At 42.4% G+C, this 20,786-nt stretch overlaps 1 protein-coding gene across 1 annotated transcript in view; it reads left to right on the top strand.

Moving 5' to 3' along the window:
- Nucleotides 1–20,786, top strand: part of ADAM9 (ADAM metallopeptidase domain 9) — a 155,617-nt gene that overhangs the window by 84,229 nt on the left and 50,602 nt on the right. Inside the window, exons 15-17 of the mRNA XM_033948056.1 lie at nucleotides 7,569–7,674; nucleotides 11,631–11,814; nucleotides 13,715–13,795. Of these exons, the coding sequence (XP_033803947.1) occupies nucleotides 7,569–7,674; nucleotides 11,631–11,814; nucleotides 13,715–13,795 (371 nt within the window). The remainder of the gene's footprint in view (nucleotides 1–7,568; nucleotides 7,675–11,630; nucleotides 11,815–13,714; nucleotides 13,796–20,786) is intronic.

Raw genomic sequence — 20,786 nt, 5'->3', positions numbered from 1 at the left:
TGGAACTCCGGATTTTATTCCCGGTACTTTCTGGTACCCAAGAAGACAGGGGATCTGCGTCCGATCCTGGACCTCCGTGCTCTGAACAAGTTTCTGGTCCGGGAACGATTCAGAATGCTCACCCTTCCCACGTTGTATCCTCTCTTGGACGAGGGGGACTGGCTGTGCTCACTGGACCTCAAGGAGGCGTACACACACATTCCGATACACCCGGCCTTTCGCCGGTATTTGAGATTCCGGGTGGGGAATCTCCATCTCCAGTATCGTGTTCTTCCCTTCGGCCTGGCGGCCTCTCCGAGGGTTTTCACAATATGTCTGGTCGTGGTGGCTGTGGCCCTGCCCCTCCACGGCCTGCAGGTGTTTCCCTACCTCGACGACTGGTTAATCAAAGCGTCTTCTCGTAACAAAGTCCTGCAAGCGACGAGTCCAATCATCTTGCTCCTTTAGAGTCTCGGCTTCGAGGTGAACTTTCCCAAGTCTCACCTATGCTCGACCCAGTCTCTCAAGTTCATCGGAGCGGTCCTGGACACAGTTCGTCTCCACTCCTTCTTGCCTCTCCCTCGTCAGGAGGCCCTAATCCGTTTGTGCCAAAGGGTGACCCATCTACACTCGGCGCCAGCTCGGCTCATGATGGTTCTCCTAGGTCACATGGCCTCCTTGGTTCACATGACTCCTTTTGCCAGACTTCACCTCCATGTTCCTCAATGGACTCTGGCGTCCCAATGGAATCAGGATTGGGATTCTCTCTCCCGATGCATTGTCGTGACTCCTTTGTTGAGGAGGTCTCTCCGTTGGTGGATGCTCTCTTCCAATCTCTCCAGAGGTTTTCTGTTCCATGCTCCTCCTCCGCAAAAGGTCCTCACGACGGACTCATCGACCTATGCTTGGAGGGCTCATCTGGACAGTCTGCGCACCCAGGGTCTTTGTCCCGTGCCGACCGCCTTTGTCACATCAATCTTCTGGAGCTTTGGGCGATTTTCCTCGCTCTGAAAGCCTTTTGTCACCTTCTTCGTGACCGGGTGGTGCTAGTTTGCACGGACAACCAGGTCGCCATGTATTATATCAACAAACAGGGGGGCACGGGGTCCGGGTCCCTGTGCCAAGAGGCAATGCAGCTCTGGGATTGGGCCATCCACTGCAACATATTCATTCGGGCGGTCTACATTCAGGGCCAGCGGAACTGTCTGGCAGACAAGTTGAGTCATCTTCTGCAGCCTCACGAGTGGTCCCTCCACTCCGTGACCCTGCATCAGGTGTTTGCTTGTTGGGGGACTCCGGACATCAATCTGTTCGCGTTCCCCCTCAATCACAAGTTGCCCCACTTCTGCTCCAGGGTTTACACTCCTCTCAGGATCGAGGCGGATGCCTTCCTTCTTGATTGATAAAAACTTGATAAAAATTTACTAGTTTTTAGCCATTGTGTATGCTGATTAGGTGGAGAAGGGAGGGGCTCTGATTTACTTTTAAGGTTAACTGCATTATCTTTGGGACAGTGCTGTGAACAAGGCTGCCCTGTGAATTTCTAAAAGCTAAGTTACTCAGCATTTCATATTCTGCTCTTTTCACTGTTTTACAGCATTATATCTGCTTAATTGCTCTTCTCCTCCCTGTTTCTTACTTTAAAAAAAACCAACAAAAAAGTACAAAAATATAAATCCTTCTCTTTCTTCTGTTAAATCTATTTCCTCTTTCCCTTTCCCTTCATAGGAATAAGGGTAATGACTTATAGTCCCACCAACCCCAGGGACCACTTTTCATATATAGAGATCCAAATAATCAGGACTACTCAAATCAAGTCACTTCACAACCAATCAAGATGACCTTTATTCTATGCAATCACTGTGGTGCTTTAATTCCAAGACATACTATTTGGAGGCTTAAGGCTTGCCCCATCTGTCTTCAACTTGCTAGTATTAAGGAGGAGCTCTGCAAACTTAAACAGTAATTGAATACAATTAAAGCAGCTTCCATCACTCCACAAAATCATACCAACTTACCACCTCTACCTCAAAGAACAAAACAGCTCAGGAATAAATGGGTCACAGTAGGCTCAGGAAGACTGCTACATGTAACACAGAAACATCCACCTTCACAAATATTACCTCTACAGAATTCCTTCGCTCTACTAGTGCACTGCGATACTCAAGAAAACAGAAGGGAGGTGGGACTGGAACCAATGAAGGTAACTCAAGAGAACAAGCGAACCCTAAGCACAAATAAAAAGGCCAAAAACAGAAAACTATTACTGTTGGGGGAATTCCATCATCAGAGGCATTAACCTTGGAACACAAGGCGAGGGAGACCAAAATAGTGAAATATCTTCCAGGATCCTCAGCTAGCAGGAGTTCCAGGCAAATACAGACTATAATTAAGGAAGAAACTAAGGATTTTAACACTGATGTTGTTATCCATCTGGGAACAAATGACCTGGCCAACAACTCCACATTTCCAGCACAGAAAGCTTTTCGAGAGCTTGATGAGGGCGTGAAACCTTTGTAAAGACTTTAGCTTTTTCTGAAATACTGCCTGCATATGGAAAGGGAGAGCAAAGAGTGAAAAACACAGAGGACTTTAATAGATGGCTCAAAGCCTGGTGTCATCAAGAAGGCTTCAGGTACACAGGAGGATGGGGAAATATATGGAAGGACAAGAAGCTATATTGCATTGATGGGCTACATATTACTACAACAGGAAAGAGAAACCTTGCAGAGAAATTTAGACAATATTTTTCTAGGCATTTAAACTAGAAGGTGGGGGTGGTGTATGTACGAAGGACAATTATAGAGACCACCCCCGGCAAAAGAAAAGATGTGATAGTAGTAAAGACTGTAACATAAACAATATCAGCAACTCATTTCTTAGTATTGCAATGGAAAGTGAAACGAAACAAAAATCCATACGAAAAAGGGAGATGGTCAAAAAGGTGGAGGAGAGTAGCGCTCTATGTAAAGATCAATATCCAAGCGACCGAAATGCAAGGGACCTGGGGAGAGGAAGAAGCGATATGAATCGCTCTGAAAAGAGAAGATGGAACTTCTATCTACATGGGTGTAGTCTACAGACCTCCGACTCAATCGCAGCAAATTGATAAGGATCTGATTATGGATATCCAAAAGTTTGGAAGGAAAGAGGAGGTTCTGCTGTTGGGAGATTTCAACCTGCCGGATGCGGATTGGAATGTTCCGTCTGCGGAATTGGAAAGAAATAGGGAGATTGTGGATGCCTTTCAAGAGGCTCTGCTCAGACAAATGGTGACGGAACCCACAAGGGAAAAATCGATATTGGATCTGGTCCTCACAAATGGAGAGAGTATCTCTAATGTTCGAGGAGGTGCTCACTTGGGAAGTAGCGATCATCAAACTGTTTGGTTTGATATAACGGCTAAAGTGGAGAGCGGCTGCACAATACTTAAAGTCCTAGATTTCAAACGTACAGACTTTAATGCAATGGGAGAGTACCTGAAGAAAGAGCTGTTAGGATGAGAGGACATAAGAGAAGTGGAAAGACAGTGGTCTAAGCTGAAAGAAGCGATAAAAATGGCTACGGACCTTTTTGTGAAGAAAATCAGTAAAAACAAGAGAAAAAGGAAGCCGATATGGTTCTCCAACCTAGTGGCTGAGAAAATAAAGGTGAAAGAGTTGGCGTTCGTGAAATATAAAAAAACCCAAGAAGAGGAGAGCAGAAAGGACTACAGGCTGAAACTGAAAGAAGCCAAGAGAGAGATATGTTTGGCAAAAGCACTAACGGAAGAACAAATGGCTAAAAATGTAAAAAAGGGAGACAAAAATTTTTTCAGATATATTAGTGAAAGGAGGAAGATGAAAAAATGGAATTGCTGGCTAAAGATGCTGGGAACCAATACGTGGAGAGTGATGAGGAGAAAGCAAATGTGCTAAACAAATACTTCTGTTCTGTGTTCACAGAAGAAAATCCTGGAGAAGGACCGAGATTGTCTGGCAAAATTACATGAGAAAATGGAGTAGATTCTGCGCCATTCACGGAGGAGGGTGTTTATGAGCAATTTGAAAAACTGAAGGTGGACAAAGCGATGGGACCAGACGGGATCCATCCCAGGATACTGAGGGAGCTCAGAGAGGTTCTGGTGAGTCCTATTAAAGACTTGTTCAACAAATCTCTGGAGACGGGAGTGATTCCTGGGTATTGGAGTAGAGCGGATGTGGTCCCTATTCATAAAAGTGGTCTCAGGGATGAAGCAGGAAACTACAGGCCGGTGAGCCTCACTTCAGTTGTTGGAAAAATAATGGAAGTGTTGCTGAAAGAAAGGATAGTGTACTTCCTTGAATCTAATGGGTTACAGGATCCGAGGCAACATGGCTTTACAAAAGGTAAATCGTGCCAAACGAACCTGATTGAATTTTTTGATTGGGTGACCAGAGAGCTGGATCGAGGACATAAGCTAGATGTAATTTATTTGGATTTCAGCAAAGCCTTTGATACAGTTCCACATAGGAGGCTGTTGAACAAACTTGAAGGGCTGAAGTTAGGACCCAAAGTGGTGAACTGGGTCAGAAACTGGCTGTTGGACAGACGCCAGAGGGTGGTGGTTAATGGAAGTCGCTCGAAGGAAGGAAAGGTGAGTAGTGGAGTCACTCAGGGTTCGGTGCTGGGGCCAATCCTGTTCAATATGTTTGTGAGTGACATTGCTGAAGGATTAGAAGGAAAAGTGTGCCTTTTTGCAGATGATACTAAGATTTGTAACAGAGTAGACACCGAAGAGGGAGTGGAAAAATATGAAAAAGGATCTGCAAAAATTTAGAGGATTGGTCTAATGCCTGGCAACTAAAATTCAATGCAAAGAAATGTAGAGTAATGCATTTGGGGATTAATAATAGGAAGGAACCGTATATGCTGGGAGGAGAGAAGCTGATATGCACGGACGGGGAGAGGGACCTTGGAGTGATAGTGTCCGAAGATCTAAAGGTGAAAAAACAGTGTGACAAGGCAGTGGCTGCTGCCAGAAGGATGCTGGGCTGTATAAAGAGAGTCGTAGTCAGTAGAAGGAAGAAGGTGTTGATGCCCCTGTACAGGTCATTGATAAGGCCCCACTTGGAGTATTGTGTTCAGTTTTGGAGACCGTATCTGGCGAAGGATGTAAGAAGACTTGAGGCTGTCCAGAGGAGGGCGACGAAAATGATAGGAGGCTTGCGCCAGAAGACGTATGAGGAGAGACTGGAAACCCTGAATATGTATACCCTAGAGGAAAGGAGAGACAAGGGAGATATGATTCAGACGTTCAAATACTTGAAGGGTATTAACGTAGAACAAAATATTTTCCAGAGAAAGGAAAATGGTAAAACCAGAGGACATAATTTGAGGTTGAGGGGTGGTAGATTCAGGGGCAATGTTAGGAAATTCTACTTTATGGAGAGGGTAGTGGATGCCTGAAATGCGATCCTGAGAGAGGTGGTGGAGAGTAAAACTGTGAATGAGTTTAAAGAAGCGTGGGATGAACACAGAGGATTTAGAATCAGAAAATAATATTAAATATTGAACTAAGGCCAGTACTGGGCAGACGGTCTGTATCTGTATATGGCCTTTTGGTAGAGGATGGGCTGGGGAGGGCTTCAATGGCTGGGAGGTTGTAGATGGGCTGGAGTAAGTCTTAACAGAGATTTCGGCAGTTGGAACCCAAGCACAGTACCGGGTAAAGCTTTGGATTCTTGCCCAGAAATAGCTAAGAAGAAAAAATTTAAAATTTAATTGAATCAGGTTGGGCAGACTGGATGGACCATTCGGGTCTTTATCTGCCATCATCTACTATGTTACTATGATTGGACGAACAAGTTCCTGTATGCGTTCCCTCCGTTCCCTCTGATTCTGAAGACTCTTGTCAAGCTCAAGTATTCGCATGTCACCATGATTCTGATAGCTCCTCGGTGGCCCCTACAGCCTTGGTTCTCCCTTCTGTTGCAACTCAGTTCCAGGGAGCCTCTTCCTCTGCCTGTTTTTTCTTCTCTGCTTACACAGAGGGTTCTCTGCTTCATCCAAACCTCCAGTCTCTGTACTTAACAGCTTGGTTCTTCGAGACTTAATGCCCTCGTTCCAGTTCTCCCAGCCTGTGCTGGATGTTCTGGAGGCTTCTCGGAAGGAGTCCACTCGCCAATGTTACCTTCAGAAGTGGACCCGCTTTTCTTCCAGGTGTGCTACTCGGCAGCTGGAGCCGCTCTGAGGGAAAAACTTTGTTGTCCTTGGCAATTACTTTAGCCACATGCATAGTTACACTGCGAGCTCTCATACATTACCATCCCTATCTACAATTCTATCTTGCAATGTTCTTTTTCATACACATCCTGAGTTCCTGTGTATGGTAGTTTCTCCTTTTCATATCAATCATCCAGTCATCTTGCCAACTTTATTTCTGTCGCCACATATGACTTCAGAGACTGTAACCCTAATTGTATTGGACACTGAAACACCTCCAAATTTGCCTCAGGAACACATATCAACCAATTCATCTCAGTTGTTCCTGTTAATGGCTTCTAACAAACTGAGACATAGAAACATAGAAGATGATGGCAGATAAGGGCCATAGCCCATCAGGTCTGCCCACTCTACTGACCCACCCCCAAATCTACTATCCTAGGGATCCCACTCCTGGTAACAGGTTCCCTTGGCTTAACCCTCTAAGGGATCCCACTAAATTCTTTCTGATTTGTTAGCAGTCTATATATTATTTTGTTACGCTTCTTGTTATGTTTCTCCTGACCCTCGAATACTTACCCATGAGACCTACTACAGTTTCCCTTACATATTTCCATCCTGTACCTTTAATAGATATTTGTGAGGTAGCCACCTGGAGCTCCCTTCACATATTTTGCTGTCATTATGTTGTTAATCAGTTCCATACTATTTCTTTATCAAGTATTACCAAGAAGTCTTTTAATGAACTTCAACCTGCCATCTCCTCCTTGTGTATCAGATTGCTCCTAGTCAGGATTCAGCAACCCTTAGCTTTGGAATCTCTATATGTGAGGCTGTTGTCTATTATTGTCCATGGAGAAAGCAAATGTTGCACACAACAGCCACATAATCCCACCCTACCCATCCCTTGGTTGAAATTAACTTTTCTTTGGCTAGAGCTCTATACATGCAAGTATTAACTGAAAGGAATGGAATGTTCAAATGGAGATATTCAGGCAGGAACCTACTATGCATGCTCAGAAACCTTTGTAAAGGTCAATCTGAGCTATTTGACAGCTGTGATGTCACCCATATGTATGGCTGTTGTATCCTGCTGTCTACTGAGAACATCTGTTACAGGAGTGCAACATTCGCTATTACACTTATACATTTTTAGGTTTATACTCCAGACACACCATCTGAAAAATTTCATTCTTCCAGGTTTTAAGTCTCACTCTTTGGTCAGGTTCATCCTTGGCATCTCTCCCATTGTTTGGTCCTGCCTGTCCCCTATAGACTAGCAGGAAGGAAAGCAATCAAGAATAAGAAACTGATATTCTTTGGCTGTAGCTCATGTAGGCAGATTCATGATATTTTGTGTGTTAAAACAGACCTTGAACATCTATTTTTATATCTTCTCTTTGCAGAGGCAAAAGCAGCTCAAGATGTTTGCTTCAGAGAAGTGAATTCTAAAGGTGACAGATTTGGCAATTGTGGCTTCCAGGACAGAGGATACAGGGTGTGTGACATCAGGTTAGTCAGGACCTTATGATCAGGAATAACTCTGCATGTTTACATGGTTCTCCTAGGTTTCCTTGACTGACGATATGATTGTTGCAGTTGTACAATCTTGCTACATCTGAGTAGGTGGAACCAATGTTTCAACCATCATACTGTGGTTTTCTTTGGGGTATCCCTGTTTTAGAGGCATCAACAAAAGCAAATTTCATTTTATGCTGCTTCCAGCATGATGGCTAAAACATCAGTTCCTCTTACTCAGACACAAGATCGTACACCTGCAATAATCATGTTTACATTGTGTTTGCTGAGAAATTCAAAAACAAAAGATCTGCTTTGTTTTGAGAGTTAAGATATTTTAGATCAGTGGTTCCCAACCCTCTCCTGGAGGACCACCAGGCCAATTGGGTTTTCAGGATAGCCCTAATGAATATGCATGGAGCGGATTTGCATGCCTGTCACTTCCATTATATGCAAATTTCTCTCATGCATATTCATTAGGGCTAACCTGAAAACCCAATTGGCCTGGTGGTCCTCAAAGACAGGGTTGGCAACCACTGTTCTAGAGCTATCCCTGGCTAAATACATACATATTTGAACACAAAAGACAGATTAAAAAATAAACTAGGATTTTTTAACAGTATTAAGTAAGGCATTGGGATGCACATCAGAGCTAGCAAAGTTTGATGTTGATATTGATTTCAATTACACAGTTAGGGCCTGATTCTTAAACCGTGTGTCCTACCACTGCCTGGCAACCAATCAGGATGCACGTTTTCCAAAAAGAAAAACTCAAGTGAGGAAGATTGCCTGTCGCAGGTCTGCAGAGATGCGTAGGGACATTTAAACATGCCCAAGACTGGGCATGGGTGTGGTTTGGCTTTAAGTGGCCTTAGTCATGTTGAAGTGTCCCTACACATCTCCATGGAACCACGACAGACACCTGAAATACAGGCAAGCAAAATGCTGGCCTACATTTCAGTTGTAAAAGTAGATGCCGCAGCTGGCTGAGCTGATCATGGCATGGGAATCCCCAGTCAGCTATGGCTATGGCTTCGGAGAGTCCTATTTAATAAATGAATCCCAGAATAATATATACTTTTAAATAATTGAATTCCACCAATATAAATTCACATACTTTCATACATATAAGCACACTAAATAGTGCAAAGTACTCAGAAAATGGTTACACTATAGCTCTTTGTGCAGTTTCTTATTCAAAAACATGACAGCACCATTCTCTTATCATTGCACTTATTTTGATATTACAGAAGAAGGGAATAAAGTGCACTTATTAAGTTGTAACTCCTTCTCTGGAAATGTGCAATACTTTGTTTGATACTCTCAAAAAGTTTTTTTTTGTTTTCCTCTTCAATAAACGTATACTGTATAATCTATGGTGCTACCATGCATTTCCAACTAGGATCCAAATTTCACCTTCCTCAGGGGTGAACTAAAAAACAATAACGTGACTTAATCTAACTCCCATCAAAAAGTAGTATGTAATTTAAATTCAATACAATCATCTTACATATTTACTGTTTAAAAAATGTATTTCGGTCCTCTGGAAACTTCGCACTATTAAAAAATTATTTGATGAAAAGTCCTTCCGTTTACTAGTACAATCATCCATCTTAAGCACCCTAGATTACTGTAACATCATATACCTAGGAGCTTATAAAAAGAACCTCAACAAGCTGAGATTAATTCAGAACACCGCGATCCGACTAATCCACAGTTTAAAAAAATGGGACACATTTCCCCTTATCAGAAACTTCACTGGTTACCCGCAGAATCCAGAGTCCTCTTCAAGTTTGCTTGTTTTTGCTACAAAGCTGTCTTTGGGATTCTTCCAGCTTACCTAATTTCCCAGTTCTCCCCCAACGAGTCCAACAAGAGCATTCGCAGAACAAACCTATTTAATTACCCCTCCTTGAAATCTTACCAATACAAAAAGTTTCTAAATAGAATGTTATTTCAGGCAGCTAGGCTGAACACATGGCTTGGTAAGCCCATACTTGAGGCCACTACATACGCAGACTTTAGAAAATCCCTGAAAACTCGACTGTTTAACAAATTCTAAATTCCCATACCCAACTCTTCCTCGCCATGACCCTTCCACCTCACCCCCTAATTCCAAGGCCCGAAAATAATTATACTTTCCACCTTGAATCTCATGTACTGACAAAACGTATCTTTATTGTAACCCATGTACTGACTAAATGTATCTTTATGGTAACCCACCTGTATCACTTACACTGACAAAATGCACCTTGATAGTAAACCACTTGTATTGTAACCCACTTGCATCCCATGTACTGACAAAATGAATCTTTAATGTAAACCACTTGTATCCCATGTACTGACAAAATGAATCTTTATTGTAAACCGTTTCTATCCCATGTACTATCAAATGTATCTTTATTGTAAACCGCTTTGAACTTCATGGTATAGCGGTATATAAGAAATAAATTATTATTTAAAAAATTATTATTATATTCTCATGGTGTGCACAGTGAAGACGCTATCGCCCTACTTTCAGCAACCGTCAAACAGACATCGAAGATCTCATTGGTTCTTTTACACACATCACATGCTCCCTTTTTGTGCGTTGTTGTTCATCATGCCTGAGGAAGCCTTTTTTAGGCAAAACCAGGATCCTAGTTGGGACTGCACAGTAGCATTGTAGATTATATATATTTGTTGAAGAATAAAACAAAAAAACCTTTTTGACAGTACCGAACAAAGCATTGCACATTTCCAGACAAGGAGTTACGACTTGATTAGATAAGTGCACTTTATTCCCTTCTTCTGTAATAACTTTATTTATTTATTTAAAATAATTTATAATCCGCTTAGCCACAAGTCTAGGTGAGGAACAAAAATACATACACAACAAAAAATAAAGTAAAAACAACATTACAAACAAAATATAAAAGCAAATCACAAGTCTTACCATAGCTTGCAACTTTGGTCCCTTTGGGAGGGGCCTTAGATATCTGGGCCAATCAGGATGTACCAGGAAGGGGAAGGCCCACCATTTTGAAGAGGCAGGCCTGCTGGCAGAAGAGACTGGGCATCCCTTTCGCCAGTTGTCTTCTACTGGTATTGGTGGGGGGGGGGGGTGTTGAGGGTTCGGGAGTGTTGGGGGGGGGGTGTAGAAGGTGTCGGGAGTTTTGGGGGGGCTTAGGGGTTTGAAGGCTCCCAGCAGCAGGAGGGAGTGGGCATCCCCCTTGACGATATCAGGGCGGGGTCTTCTGCCACAGTCGGCTCACCTGATCGTGACAGGGGAATTTCCCCATGATCAGCAGAGCTGACAGGACTCCCCAAAGCTGCAGTTTTGGGTAGTCCAGCTGGCTCAACTAATCATGGGGAAATTATCCTGCCGCGTTCAGCTCAGTCAGCTGCAGGCATCTACAGTTGTGAAATGTAGGCCAGCATTTTGCAGGCCTACATTTCAGGCACCTGTCGAGGGTTTATAGAGATGTATAGGGATGCTTAAACATGCCCAAGGCCACTTCCAGGTGAGCCCATGCACAGTTTTGGACATGCTTAAGTGTCCCTATGCATCTCTTGCCTACAATGTAGATGTCCTTTGCCTGAGTGTTTATTTTAGAAAATGTGCATCCTGATTGACTTCCAGATACATAAAATCGGGATGCATGATTAGAGAATCAACTTATGTGTGTGTATTTATTTTTATATATATTAGGGCTGCACATTAATTGTAATTAACGAGTTAATATTAGTCGCAATTAAAAAACATTAACAATTAGGACAATTAACAATTTAGTACATTACCCTTCTGCCTACTTCCCACTGCTGGCATTTCTCCCGGATCCAACTGCCTGCAGTTGCAGTTTCAGTACCTTTTCCAAATGTAGAAAAGAGTTTATATAATTGTGTGACAGTTTTTCTGTTAGTGTGTGATCAGAAGGTACACCTATTTCAAGATTGCTACTGTTTTGTAGGAATGCAAAGTGTGGGAAGCTCCAGTGTGAGAATGTGGAAACTATGCCTATCTTTGGCATCAAACCTGCAACTATCAAGACCCCCATTGGTAGCACCTTTTGTTGGGGTGTGGATTTCCAGCTTGGCTCTGATGTTCCAGATCCTGGTATGGTGAATGAAGGAACAAAGTGTGAGAGCGGGAAGGTGAGAAACATCAAAAACTGGGGTGATGGAGTGACTGTGATTTGAAGCCTTGCATCCCACAGATAAAACTTTGCAGTTTGGTTATGTCATATGAGGGGAGAGATTTGTTTTCCTTTTTTTCCACGATCAAGCAGGCTGTCAGTTATGTATATAGGGAACATCATTAAAGACAATTGAAGGCTTCCCTTCAGACCGGCACTGCCTCAGGATGATTTTTTTTTTTCCAATATAACTTTATTTTACAATTGAACAGACCTCACTTGCTCTCAAAGCTGTATGCCTTGCTGGTAGTTGGTGGAAAGGCTTACAGCTGAGGCAACTCTAAAGAAAAAGTTTTGGGGAGGTGGGGGAAATGGGGGGAAGGACTCTACCAGTCGAGTGTGGCACCCCCTGGGAAGCTGTCCTCCAGTATGCTTCCCAAAGGGTTCTTCTTACTCTTTCCCTTCCAAAAGCAGGAAAGAGGGACTGAAGTTTCCCTCTTTCTTATCTGCCTGAACCTCAGTCTCAGACCAACTCCCAGTGTGTGACCCTGGATTTTAACTAGTTCAAGGATTCCACCCCTTTCAGGAAAGTTGCTTCCTCCTAGTGACGTGAGAGTCAAGAATTCTCTAACCTCTGTGGCTTCTGTGTTGCTAGGCATCCCTTTTTTTGTTGATCCAGCAAGCCCTTGTTCCACAATAGTAAAACCAAATACTGAAGTATCCTTTGAGCTTTCCCTTCTCCTCTTGCTGGGTCCAGAGCAGGGGATTTTCCCCTCAAAGTGGGAGTAATACAGAAGGAATCCTGGTATCCCAAGGTAACTCTGCAACCCATTTAAGAAATCTGTAGCAGTTGCCTCTCATGTGGTGGGCAGCTCCTGGGTTACCCATTACAACCTATAGCTGATATTTTCAATGGACAACAGGATAGAAGTCCTCACATAGGTACCCACCTCCCCATAAAGTTGTAATCATAAGGCCTCAGGCAAACTCTAGATGGTCCTGTACAACAGTGCTGTGCATATCTAATATAATAAAGCCATAAGCACGCAGGCGCATTCTCACCTGCGTGCTCCCGTTTTCCGTGCGTTGTAGGGACCCGCAGGTAGGAGTGCGCATGCACGCGGCGGCGCAGAGCCTATTGGCCACAGCGGCTCTTGCAGTCTGAAGGATGTGAACTGGCCAGGGCGACGTCAGCGGGGGCCGGAACGGACTTTAATTCCTGCCTCCCAGGCTTCTTCTCCTGCTCCGGCTGGGCCCGCGTAAAAAAAACCAAAAACCTCCAAAGCTTGCTTCGGGTCCGGCAAGGGCTGTGGGTCCTGAAACCTTCCAATTCAAGCAGCATCTGCAGCACTCTACACACGCTGCTTCGGGGCCTTCTACTGCCCTGATTTGCTGGGCAGTAGAAGGCCCCGAAGTAGCAGTGTGTAGAATGCTATAGACGCTGCTGGAATCGGAAGGTTTGTCAGGACTGCGGGAAGGGGGGGAGCGGTAAGGGACTAAGGGAGCCGGCCAGACCGTGGGAAGGGAAAGGGGGGTAGGGGAAACGCTGCTGCTGCACAGGGAAGTGGTGTGGGGGGAGGGAAATGGAAGGGGAGGGAATGCTGCTGTGGCTGCTGCACAGGGAAGTGGTGGGAGAGAAATGCTGCTGCATAGGAGGGAGGGAGAGAGACAGATAGATAGAAAGAAAAGAAGAAAGACACAGGGGCAGGGAGAGACACAGAAAGACAGACAGACAAAGGGGGCCAGGGAGAGAGACAGACAGCGGGAGGGAGAGAGAGACAGAAATAAAGACACACAGACATATATTCTAGCACCCGTTAATGTAACGGGCTAAAATACTAGTAAAAACATAATAGCCTAATATATTATTTATTATTTTAAGATTAATTTCACAGCTATTTTTTTTTCTATTTTCATAGGTCTGCAAGGACTTCAAGTGTTTGAATGCTTCTGTGTTGAACTATGACTGTGACATACAGAAAAAATGCAATGGACATGGGGTATGTAGAACCAGCAAAAAACCCTTGCCTTCACGCAACACCAGTTTGGAGATTTGGCTTTGTTAGATTTAAGTTTAGTTATTTAATTTGCAAATGGAAATGTTGATCAAAAGTACAAAAGCATGGGCTGCTGTCTGGTCACTATTTTCATTAAGATTACTTAGATTAGAAGCTGGCTCTGTTTTTCACTTTGTATGCTTGGTAAGATTTGTGGTTTAGCTGACATGTAACAGCAGGAAGTGTCACTGCTTTCTGTTGATGAACTCTTATTGTAATGCTAGGATAATAAAATTACTAATATTTGGTAGTAGAGGATGGTTTTGATCCACCAACCTGTGGGTTATGGGTTCAGCATGCTTCCGCTGCGCCACTCTGCCATTATCATGTGGTCAAATATGTTTAGTCTCTGCCCAAAAAACATCAACAGGGTCATTCAGACAGAACCCAAGGAGCCTTGGTGCTTACACACTATTAGCTGTGTATTTATTTACGGGAAGTCGTCGACTTACGACCTATCCAAGTTACAACTGTTTGACTTTACGACGCAATTTCTGCTCTCCGAAGTCTCGCTACACAGCGTGATAACATAGACAGGGGTGTTGCCCCACGTGAGTTTGTGCCTTGTTGTTTTGGCGATTTCATGCAGTAAAAATGACAACGAAGAGGAAATTATCTCTGTCCACTCCTCAGTCTTCCAAAAAGGAAAGAAAGGTCATAGATCTAGACACCAAAATGATGATAATAAAACAGTATGAAAGAGGAAAGAAAGTGAATGCGATCGCATGTGATATAAAGTTATCACACTCTACTGTGTCGACTATTAAAAGGACAAAAATAGAATTTGTGAAGCTGTGAAAGGTTCTGCACCTTTACGGTCAACAATGATTATGAAGCAATGTACTGGGCTCATCCATAAAATGGAGAAATTGTTAAACATTTGGATGGAAGATCAGATTCAAAAGCGGACGCCCTTAAGTCTCTTTACAGTACAGTCAAAGGCTAGAAGTCTGTTTGGGACTTTAAAGGAACGTGCTGGAGAAGACTACAGCCAAGAATTTGTAGCAAGTACTGGTTGGTTTAAGAGGTTTAAAAATAGATTCCAGTTGCATAATGTTCGGGTGACTGGAGAAGAAGCGAGTGCAGATGAGGAAGGAGCTAAAAAGTTTGTTGATAGTTTACAGTGTTCTCCCCAGAAATTTTTTCCAGCCGGGTTGCATGAAAAAGTAGCCGGGTGGGGCGGGATGGGGAAATTTGGTGGTGGGGAAAATTAATCCCCTCTTTTACTAAGGTGCGCTAGCATTTTTAGCGCACGCAAACCCTGCACTACGTGGGAAAACTAACGCCAGCTCAATGCTGGCATTAGCATCTAGCGCGCGTGGCAATTCCTCCGCGCGCTAAGCGCACGCTAAAACCACTATCGTAACTTAGTAAAAGGAGCCCTAAATGTGTACTATTTTTATTAGTTAATTATTATTATTATTTTCCAATGCTCAATATGACTTCCTTTTTTAAGGTTCGACACTTGTGCCAGAATATTTTTACTAAATTTAAGAAGTATTTGCCCTCTTTCAAATGGTATAGCGGTTAAAAAAGGGAAATGAAGTCATTAGGTTCAATCTAGCCATTTATTTCTGCATGAATTTAAACAACTAAAAAAAAAAAGATAAATATAGCCCAGTCATACAAGAAATGGCTCTACAACAGGGGGGCCCACACTTTTTGGGCTTGCGAGCTACTTTTAAAATGACCAAGTCAAAATGATCTACCAACAATAAAATTTTTAAAAAAACACAAAGCACACTGTACGCAGAGAAAATGTTAATTATCATTTATATTCCGCGGGTTTTCAAAGAAGTCAAGGCAGACGATTCTATGCAATGTCACCTCAGGAACAACTATACAAAAATAGACAAATATACCCCTTCCCTTTTTACTAAATCGCAATAGCGGTTTTTAGAGCAGGGAGATGCACTGAATGCCCTGCACTGCTCTCGATGCTCATAGGCTCCCTGCGCTAAAAACCGCTATTGCGGTTTAGTATAAGGGGGCCATAGTGCAAAATATAGACAGTAGATATAAATTCTCAAAACAGACACATTTTGACCACTAAACTGAAAATAAAATCATTTTTCCTGCCTTTTTGTCTGGTGATTTAATGAGTCTCTGTTTGCACTTCCTTCTTCTGACTATAAATCCAATATTTTTTCTTTCTGCCCCTCCCCTTTTCTTTCTGTCTCTCTCCCCCTGCCCCCCCAAGCCATCATGCCAATTTCTCCACTTCCCCGATTCTTTCCCTACCCACTAAGCCACCATGCCGATTTCTCCCTGCTTCCACGAGCCAGGCCAGGAATGTACAAGCGCCGGACTCACAAGACTTCACCTCTGATGTCAATTCTAACGTCAGAGAGGAAGTTTCAGGCCAGCCAGGCAGCGATTTGGCCCAGAACTTCCTCTCTGACGTCAGAATTGACGTCGGAGGTGAAGTCTTGTGGGTCCGGCGCTTGTACACGCCTGGCCTGGCTCAGGAAGGCAGGAAGTAAAAGATTGCCAAGGCAATGCGATCGACTCACATTGCCTTTGCGATCTACTGGTCGATCGCGCTCGACCATTTGAGCACCCCTGCTGTTATGGTATCCTGTTCTGACCTGAGGAAAGGGGTTTAGTCCCCCCAAAACTGCCTTATTTCCATTTCCTATTTATAAACTTTAATCAATAGATACAATACTACTTGATTCTACGTAAAGCAACAAAAATTTTTATTTTTACCTTTTGTTGTTTCTGCTTTAATCATCTTGTCTTCACTCTTCTGTCCGCTCTGTCTTCCATGCAGCATCAGCCCCTTCCATCCACTGTCTGCCCTCTCCTTCTTCCCTCTTTTTATGCTCCTTCAATAAACTGTCTATCCCAGTGATGGCTAACCTTTTTGAGCCCGAGTGCCCAAACTGCCGCACAAAACCAAAGAATTTCCTCAAAGTGCCAGCACGTCAATTAAACCTTAATAACAAGATTTTAGTATCTAAAAACTCTTTATAAAGTTGCCTGAACTATGTAACATCATTTTTAAAGGTTGGAATCTTTGTATTGTTAGAGAATCAATTTGATTCACAATCCTTTGGTTTTCATTTCAATTTATTGGCAATTTATAATGTTTTAATGATTTCATTCAATTTAATGAATTTAGGAAGAATTTGATTCAGTTACACAATATATTTTAAATGTATTATTCACATAACATGTCAAATGTATCCTGAGTAAAAAAAAAAATAAACTTCTTAAAACTGTTAACTGTGTCAAGACTCGGTGTGTATTCCCAAAAAGTCTATACATGTTTTTTTGTAAAATTTACAATCAAATTAGAAAATAGTTAAATCATTACATTTCTAATAATATGATGTAAAGAAAACAAAAGAGCTTTCAATTAAACCAACCGTTTTTATTGGAAATTCCAGATTGGAATACAACAGGGCCATGTAAAGTCCCTTTTTTAAATAACATCTTTAAATAATATTTAAATAACTTAGAAAGTGTCTTAACTGCAAACTGAAAACACTGCTTCATGTAAACATATGCATTGGGCATGCTCTGAAAAAAATTAATGTGATTTTTGTTGTTGCATGCATGCTGATAACTTGTCAATCCTTGGCTCATAGTGCGTTAATTTCAGAGCAACACATGCAGCACTCATGTCATCCGTTAATCTGTTTCTAGCATCAGATTTTATATGATTCAAAGCCGAAAACAGCTGCTCACAAGCATAGGATGACCCAAACAAAGTAAGAAGAGCAATCCCAAGTGCTTTCATGGACTTAAAATTGTCTGGCAGAGAATTCCACGCTTTTAGGATTTCATTTTCAGAACTGCTAGCAGTGATTTTCATTTGTCACCCTTTCACACTCAATACGTTCAAGAGCCGCACGCAGGTCATTGAATTTACTTTTCCAGATAGAGCTTTCTTGAAATTCCAGTAGCTCCATTTCCAAATTTTGAATATCCAACCACTGTAAGCAGGAAAGATCAAGATCTTCAAATGTGGACTTTACTGGGGAAGTTATAAATGAAAGGGTTGTCTCCATCTTACGGAACTGAGAAAATCTTTTACTAAAATTCTCCTTTGCTTCAGCTACAATGGTGGAATATGCTTTGTGGATTTCCTGGTGTTTTTTATGACTGTCCACAAATGTTGTAGAATTATCCAAATGTATTTTTAGGTTGGGAAAATATTTTAGCTGTCCACTCTCAAGGTCTTTTTCAAAAACATGCAATTTTCTCTCAAAAGCTTTGATGTCACTAAACATGCTTTCTGCTGTTTTTCCCATGCCTTGTAATTTTTTGTTTAGTACATTAAAGTGGTTAGTAAAATCTGTAAAGAACATGAGGTTGGTAAGCCAGGCCATGTTGGTGAGTTGAGGATAGTCTTCCCCCTTTTTGTTCATAAATAGCCTAACTTCTTCCAAGCAGGCCACAAATCTCTCTAATACTCGTCCTCTGCTCAGCCACCGGACATTATTGTACATCAGTAAAGTGTTATATTGTGCCTGAACCTCATCAAGAAGGGCTTGAAATTGTCGAAAATTAAGAGCACGCGCCATGATGAAGTTCACCATTTTTGTTACATCTTTGAGGACATCGTCAAGTTTTTTGCTGCTTTCTTTGGCGCAGAGAGCCTCTTGATGTATTATGCAGTGAAATTGAATCAGTGGATGTTTTGCTTCCTTAGCAAAGAAATGAATGAATCCTGATGTTGTCCCCACCATGCTAGGTGTTCCATCGCTAGTAACTGAAACCACTTTTTCTGGACTTATGTCTAGTGATGAAAAAGCCTCCATCACAGCATTGTGGATATCTATCCCTTGTGTTCTTCCAGGCAAAGACAGCAGTTTTACCAGCTCTTCTCTCATGATGTCACCAGTAGCATAACGCAAAATGAGCGCTAGTCTTGCATGGTTAGTAATATCTGTACTTTCATCCAAGCCCATGGAGTAGAAGGGTGCTTTTTGTAAGTCGCAAGTAAACTGTCGACTAACATCAGCAGCCATTCGCAGAACCCTATCTTTTGCAGTATTTCTGCTTAGCGGCATCTGAGATGCGCTGCACAATTTTATCCTTGTTTTGGAAATCATGGAAGAGTGAATTACTCCCAGCCAAAATTGCCTTTTTGATAAAATCTCCATCAGAGAGGGGCTTACCATGTTTTGCCATACACAGTGAAATTTGAAAGCTGACAACTGTAAGATGATTAGTTTTTGAAAGATAGTTGCTAAAACTAAGAGACTGGGAGTGATATTTCTTTAATTTTCCTACAAGGAACTCTTTTCTTTGAGCTAAACCAAGTTCAGCAACACTGTTATGGTTGGTCTCAAAGTGACGTTTGACACTTGATGTGCGAGACACAACACTTTCATTACATATAATACACAATGCTTTCCCACTGCGTTCAATCACTTCATATGTCTCTGTCCAGGCCTCTTGGAATGGTCTTCCACTATCTGTTTTTGCTTTTTTTGCTGTACTCATTTTCTTTGTTCAAGACTTCAAGTCTACAAAAAGATAAAATTTGTATAATAAAAAAAATCTAATGAAGTGCTGTATACAAATCCGTCCCCATAAAAAAATATGTGATTGGGGAATTTTACTAATTGTAGACATCCGTTTTGATCAAAAAATATACTGTCCGGGTGAAAACCGGACTTGTGCAATCCTAACCTGGACACCTAGACAAATAGCCAGATAATTTAATAGGTTTTTAAAAAGGAGCCCAGGTAAGTTTATAATTAACATTAGTATTATTGGGCCAATTAAACTTAGGCAGCACAGGTAGGGCAAAGTAGAAGTTTACCTAATAATAAATGATGTAGAATGCAGATTGTGTCTCCTGTTCTCCTCAAGTCTCCCGCCAGGGTGGGAGGGCGTGACAGAAGAACGCTCGATGCTGTAGGCGAGTACCTGGGCGGGTTCAGAGGCGGAGGCGGGGAGTGAGACTTTGCTTCTCACAGCCCCGCGGCGGTTCAGGCAGCCGCGAGGAACACATTGCCAGGCAGGGCCGGACTGGGACAAAAAATAGGCCCGGGCATTTTAGGTTGAGCAGCCCAACCACATGACCTCACGCAGGCCCCGCCCATTGAAGTCCAGGGGCAGGGCTAAAATGCAGAAGCACAATGTAATTTAAAGGAAGATGCACAGGAAAGATAATCGTGCGATATGTTCAAACTTTAATGTTCTATAAAAGCAATGACAGACTCTCACCTTTGAAACAAAAATGACAAGCGCTTATCAATAAAACCAAACCACGGGTTCCGCGCTTTTGACAATGAAAAATCCGGATAACAAGAGGCAGCTCAGCAATGTCCAACCTTAGTGAGCTGGAGGTTTATGTGACAGCAGAGGACTAAGAAGAGATGTTTTATTTGTAGTCTTGATGTATTGGAGAAGTGACTGCGATTCCCCAAATAAAATGACCTGCAAACTGGATTAATCGCATTAATGACTATACAACATTGGATTCATCACAGTAACAACTAATTAAGAGGTGACCTGAGTGTATGGGAAAAGGACTTTTATTTTTCATTATTGGAGCCTTTGTTATTTTATTATGATGTTTACAAAAGCACTGTGAAGGGCTACATATACACTTTACTGTTTTTTGCTATATTGAATTTTCCATAAGGTACAGCGCAGAGGATTAGTGTGTTGGTTGTTCACAGAGAGCCCAGCCCTCCTCTCAGCTTACTGAAATTCTCTATGCAATCATCATAAGCAGCTTTTTTATTTCCTCGAATTTAGCATGTCCCCCATGGAAGATACAGAGGTTTTTACAGAGGAGCACATTATTAGACACATTAACATCCCCCCATATCCTCACCTCTCTAGCATGGGAGCACTAGGAACTGTTCCTGATTACAGATGTCACATGTGGAGTCACACTACAGCCTCACTGAGTTCCTGTGACAGACTCAGTATGAAGCTTCTCTTTCTCCCCCCACTTCCCCCTCAC

The sequence above is a fragment of the Geotrypetes seraphini genome, chromosome 6 (genome assembly GCF_902459505.1).
Source record: "Geotrypetes seraphini chromosome 6, aGeoSer1.1, whole genome shotgun sequence".
Classification (NCBI taxonomy): Eukaryota; Metazoa; Chordata; class Amphibia; order Gymnophiona; family Dermophiidae; genus Geotrypetes; species Geotrypetes seraphini.
This window is presented reverse-complemented; position numbering and strand designations above follow the sequence as displayed.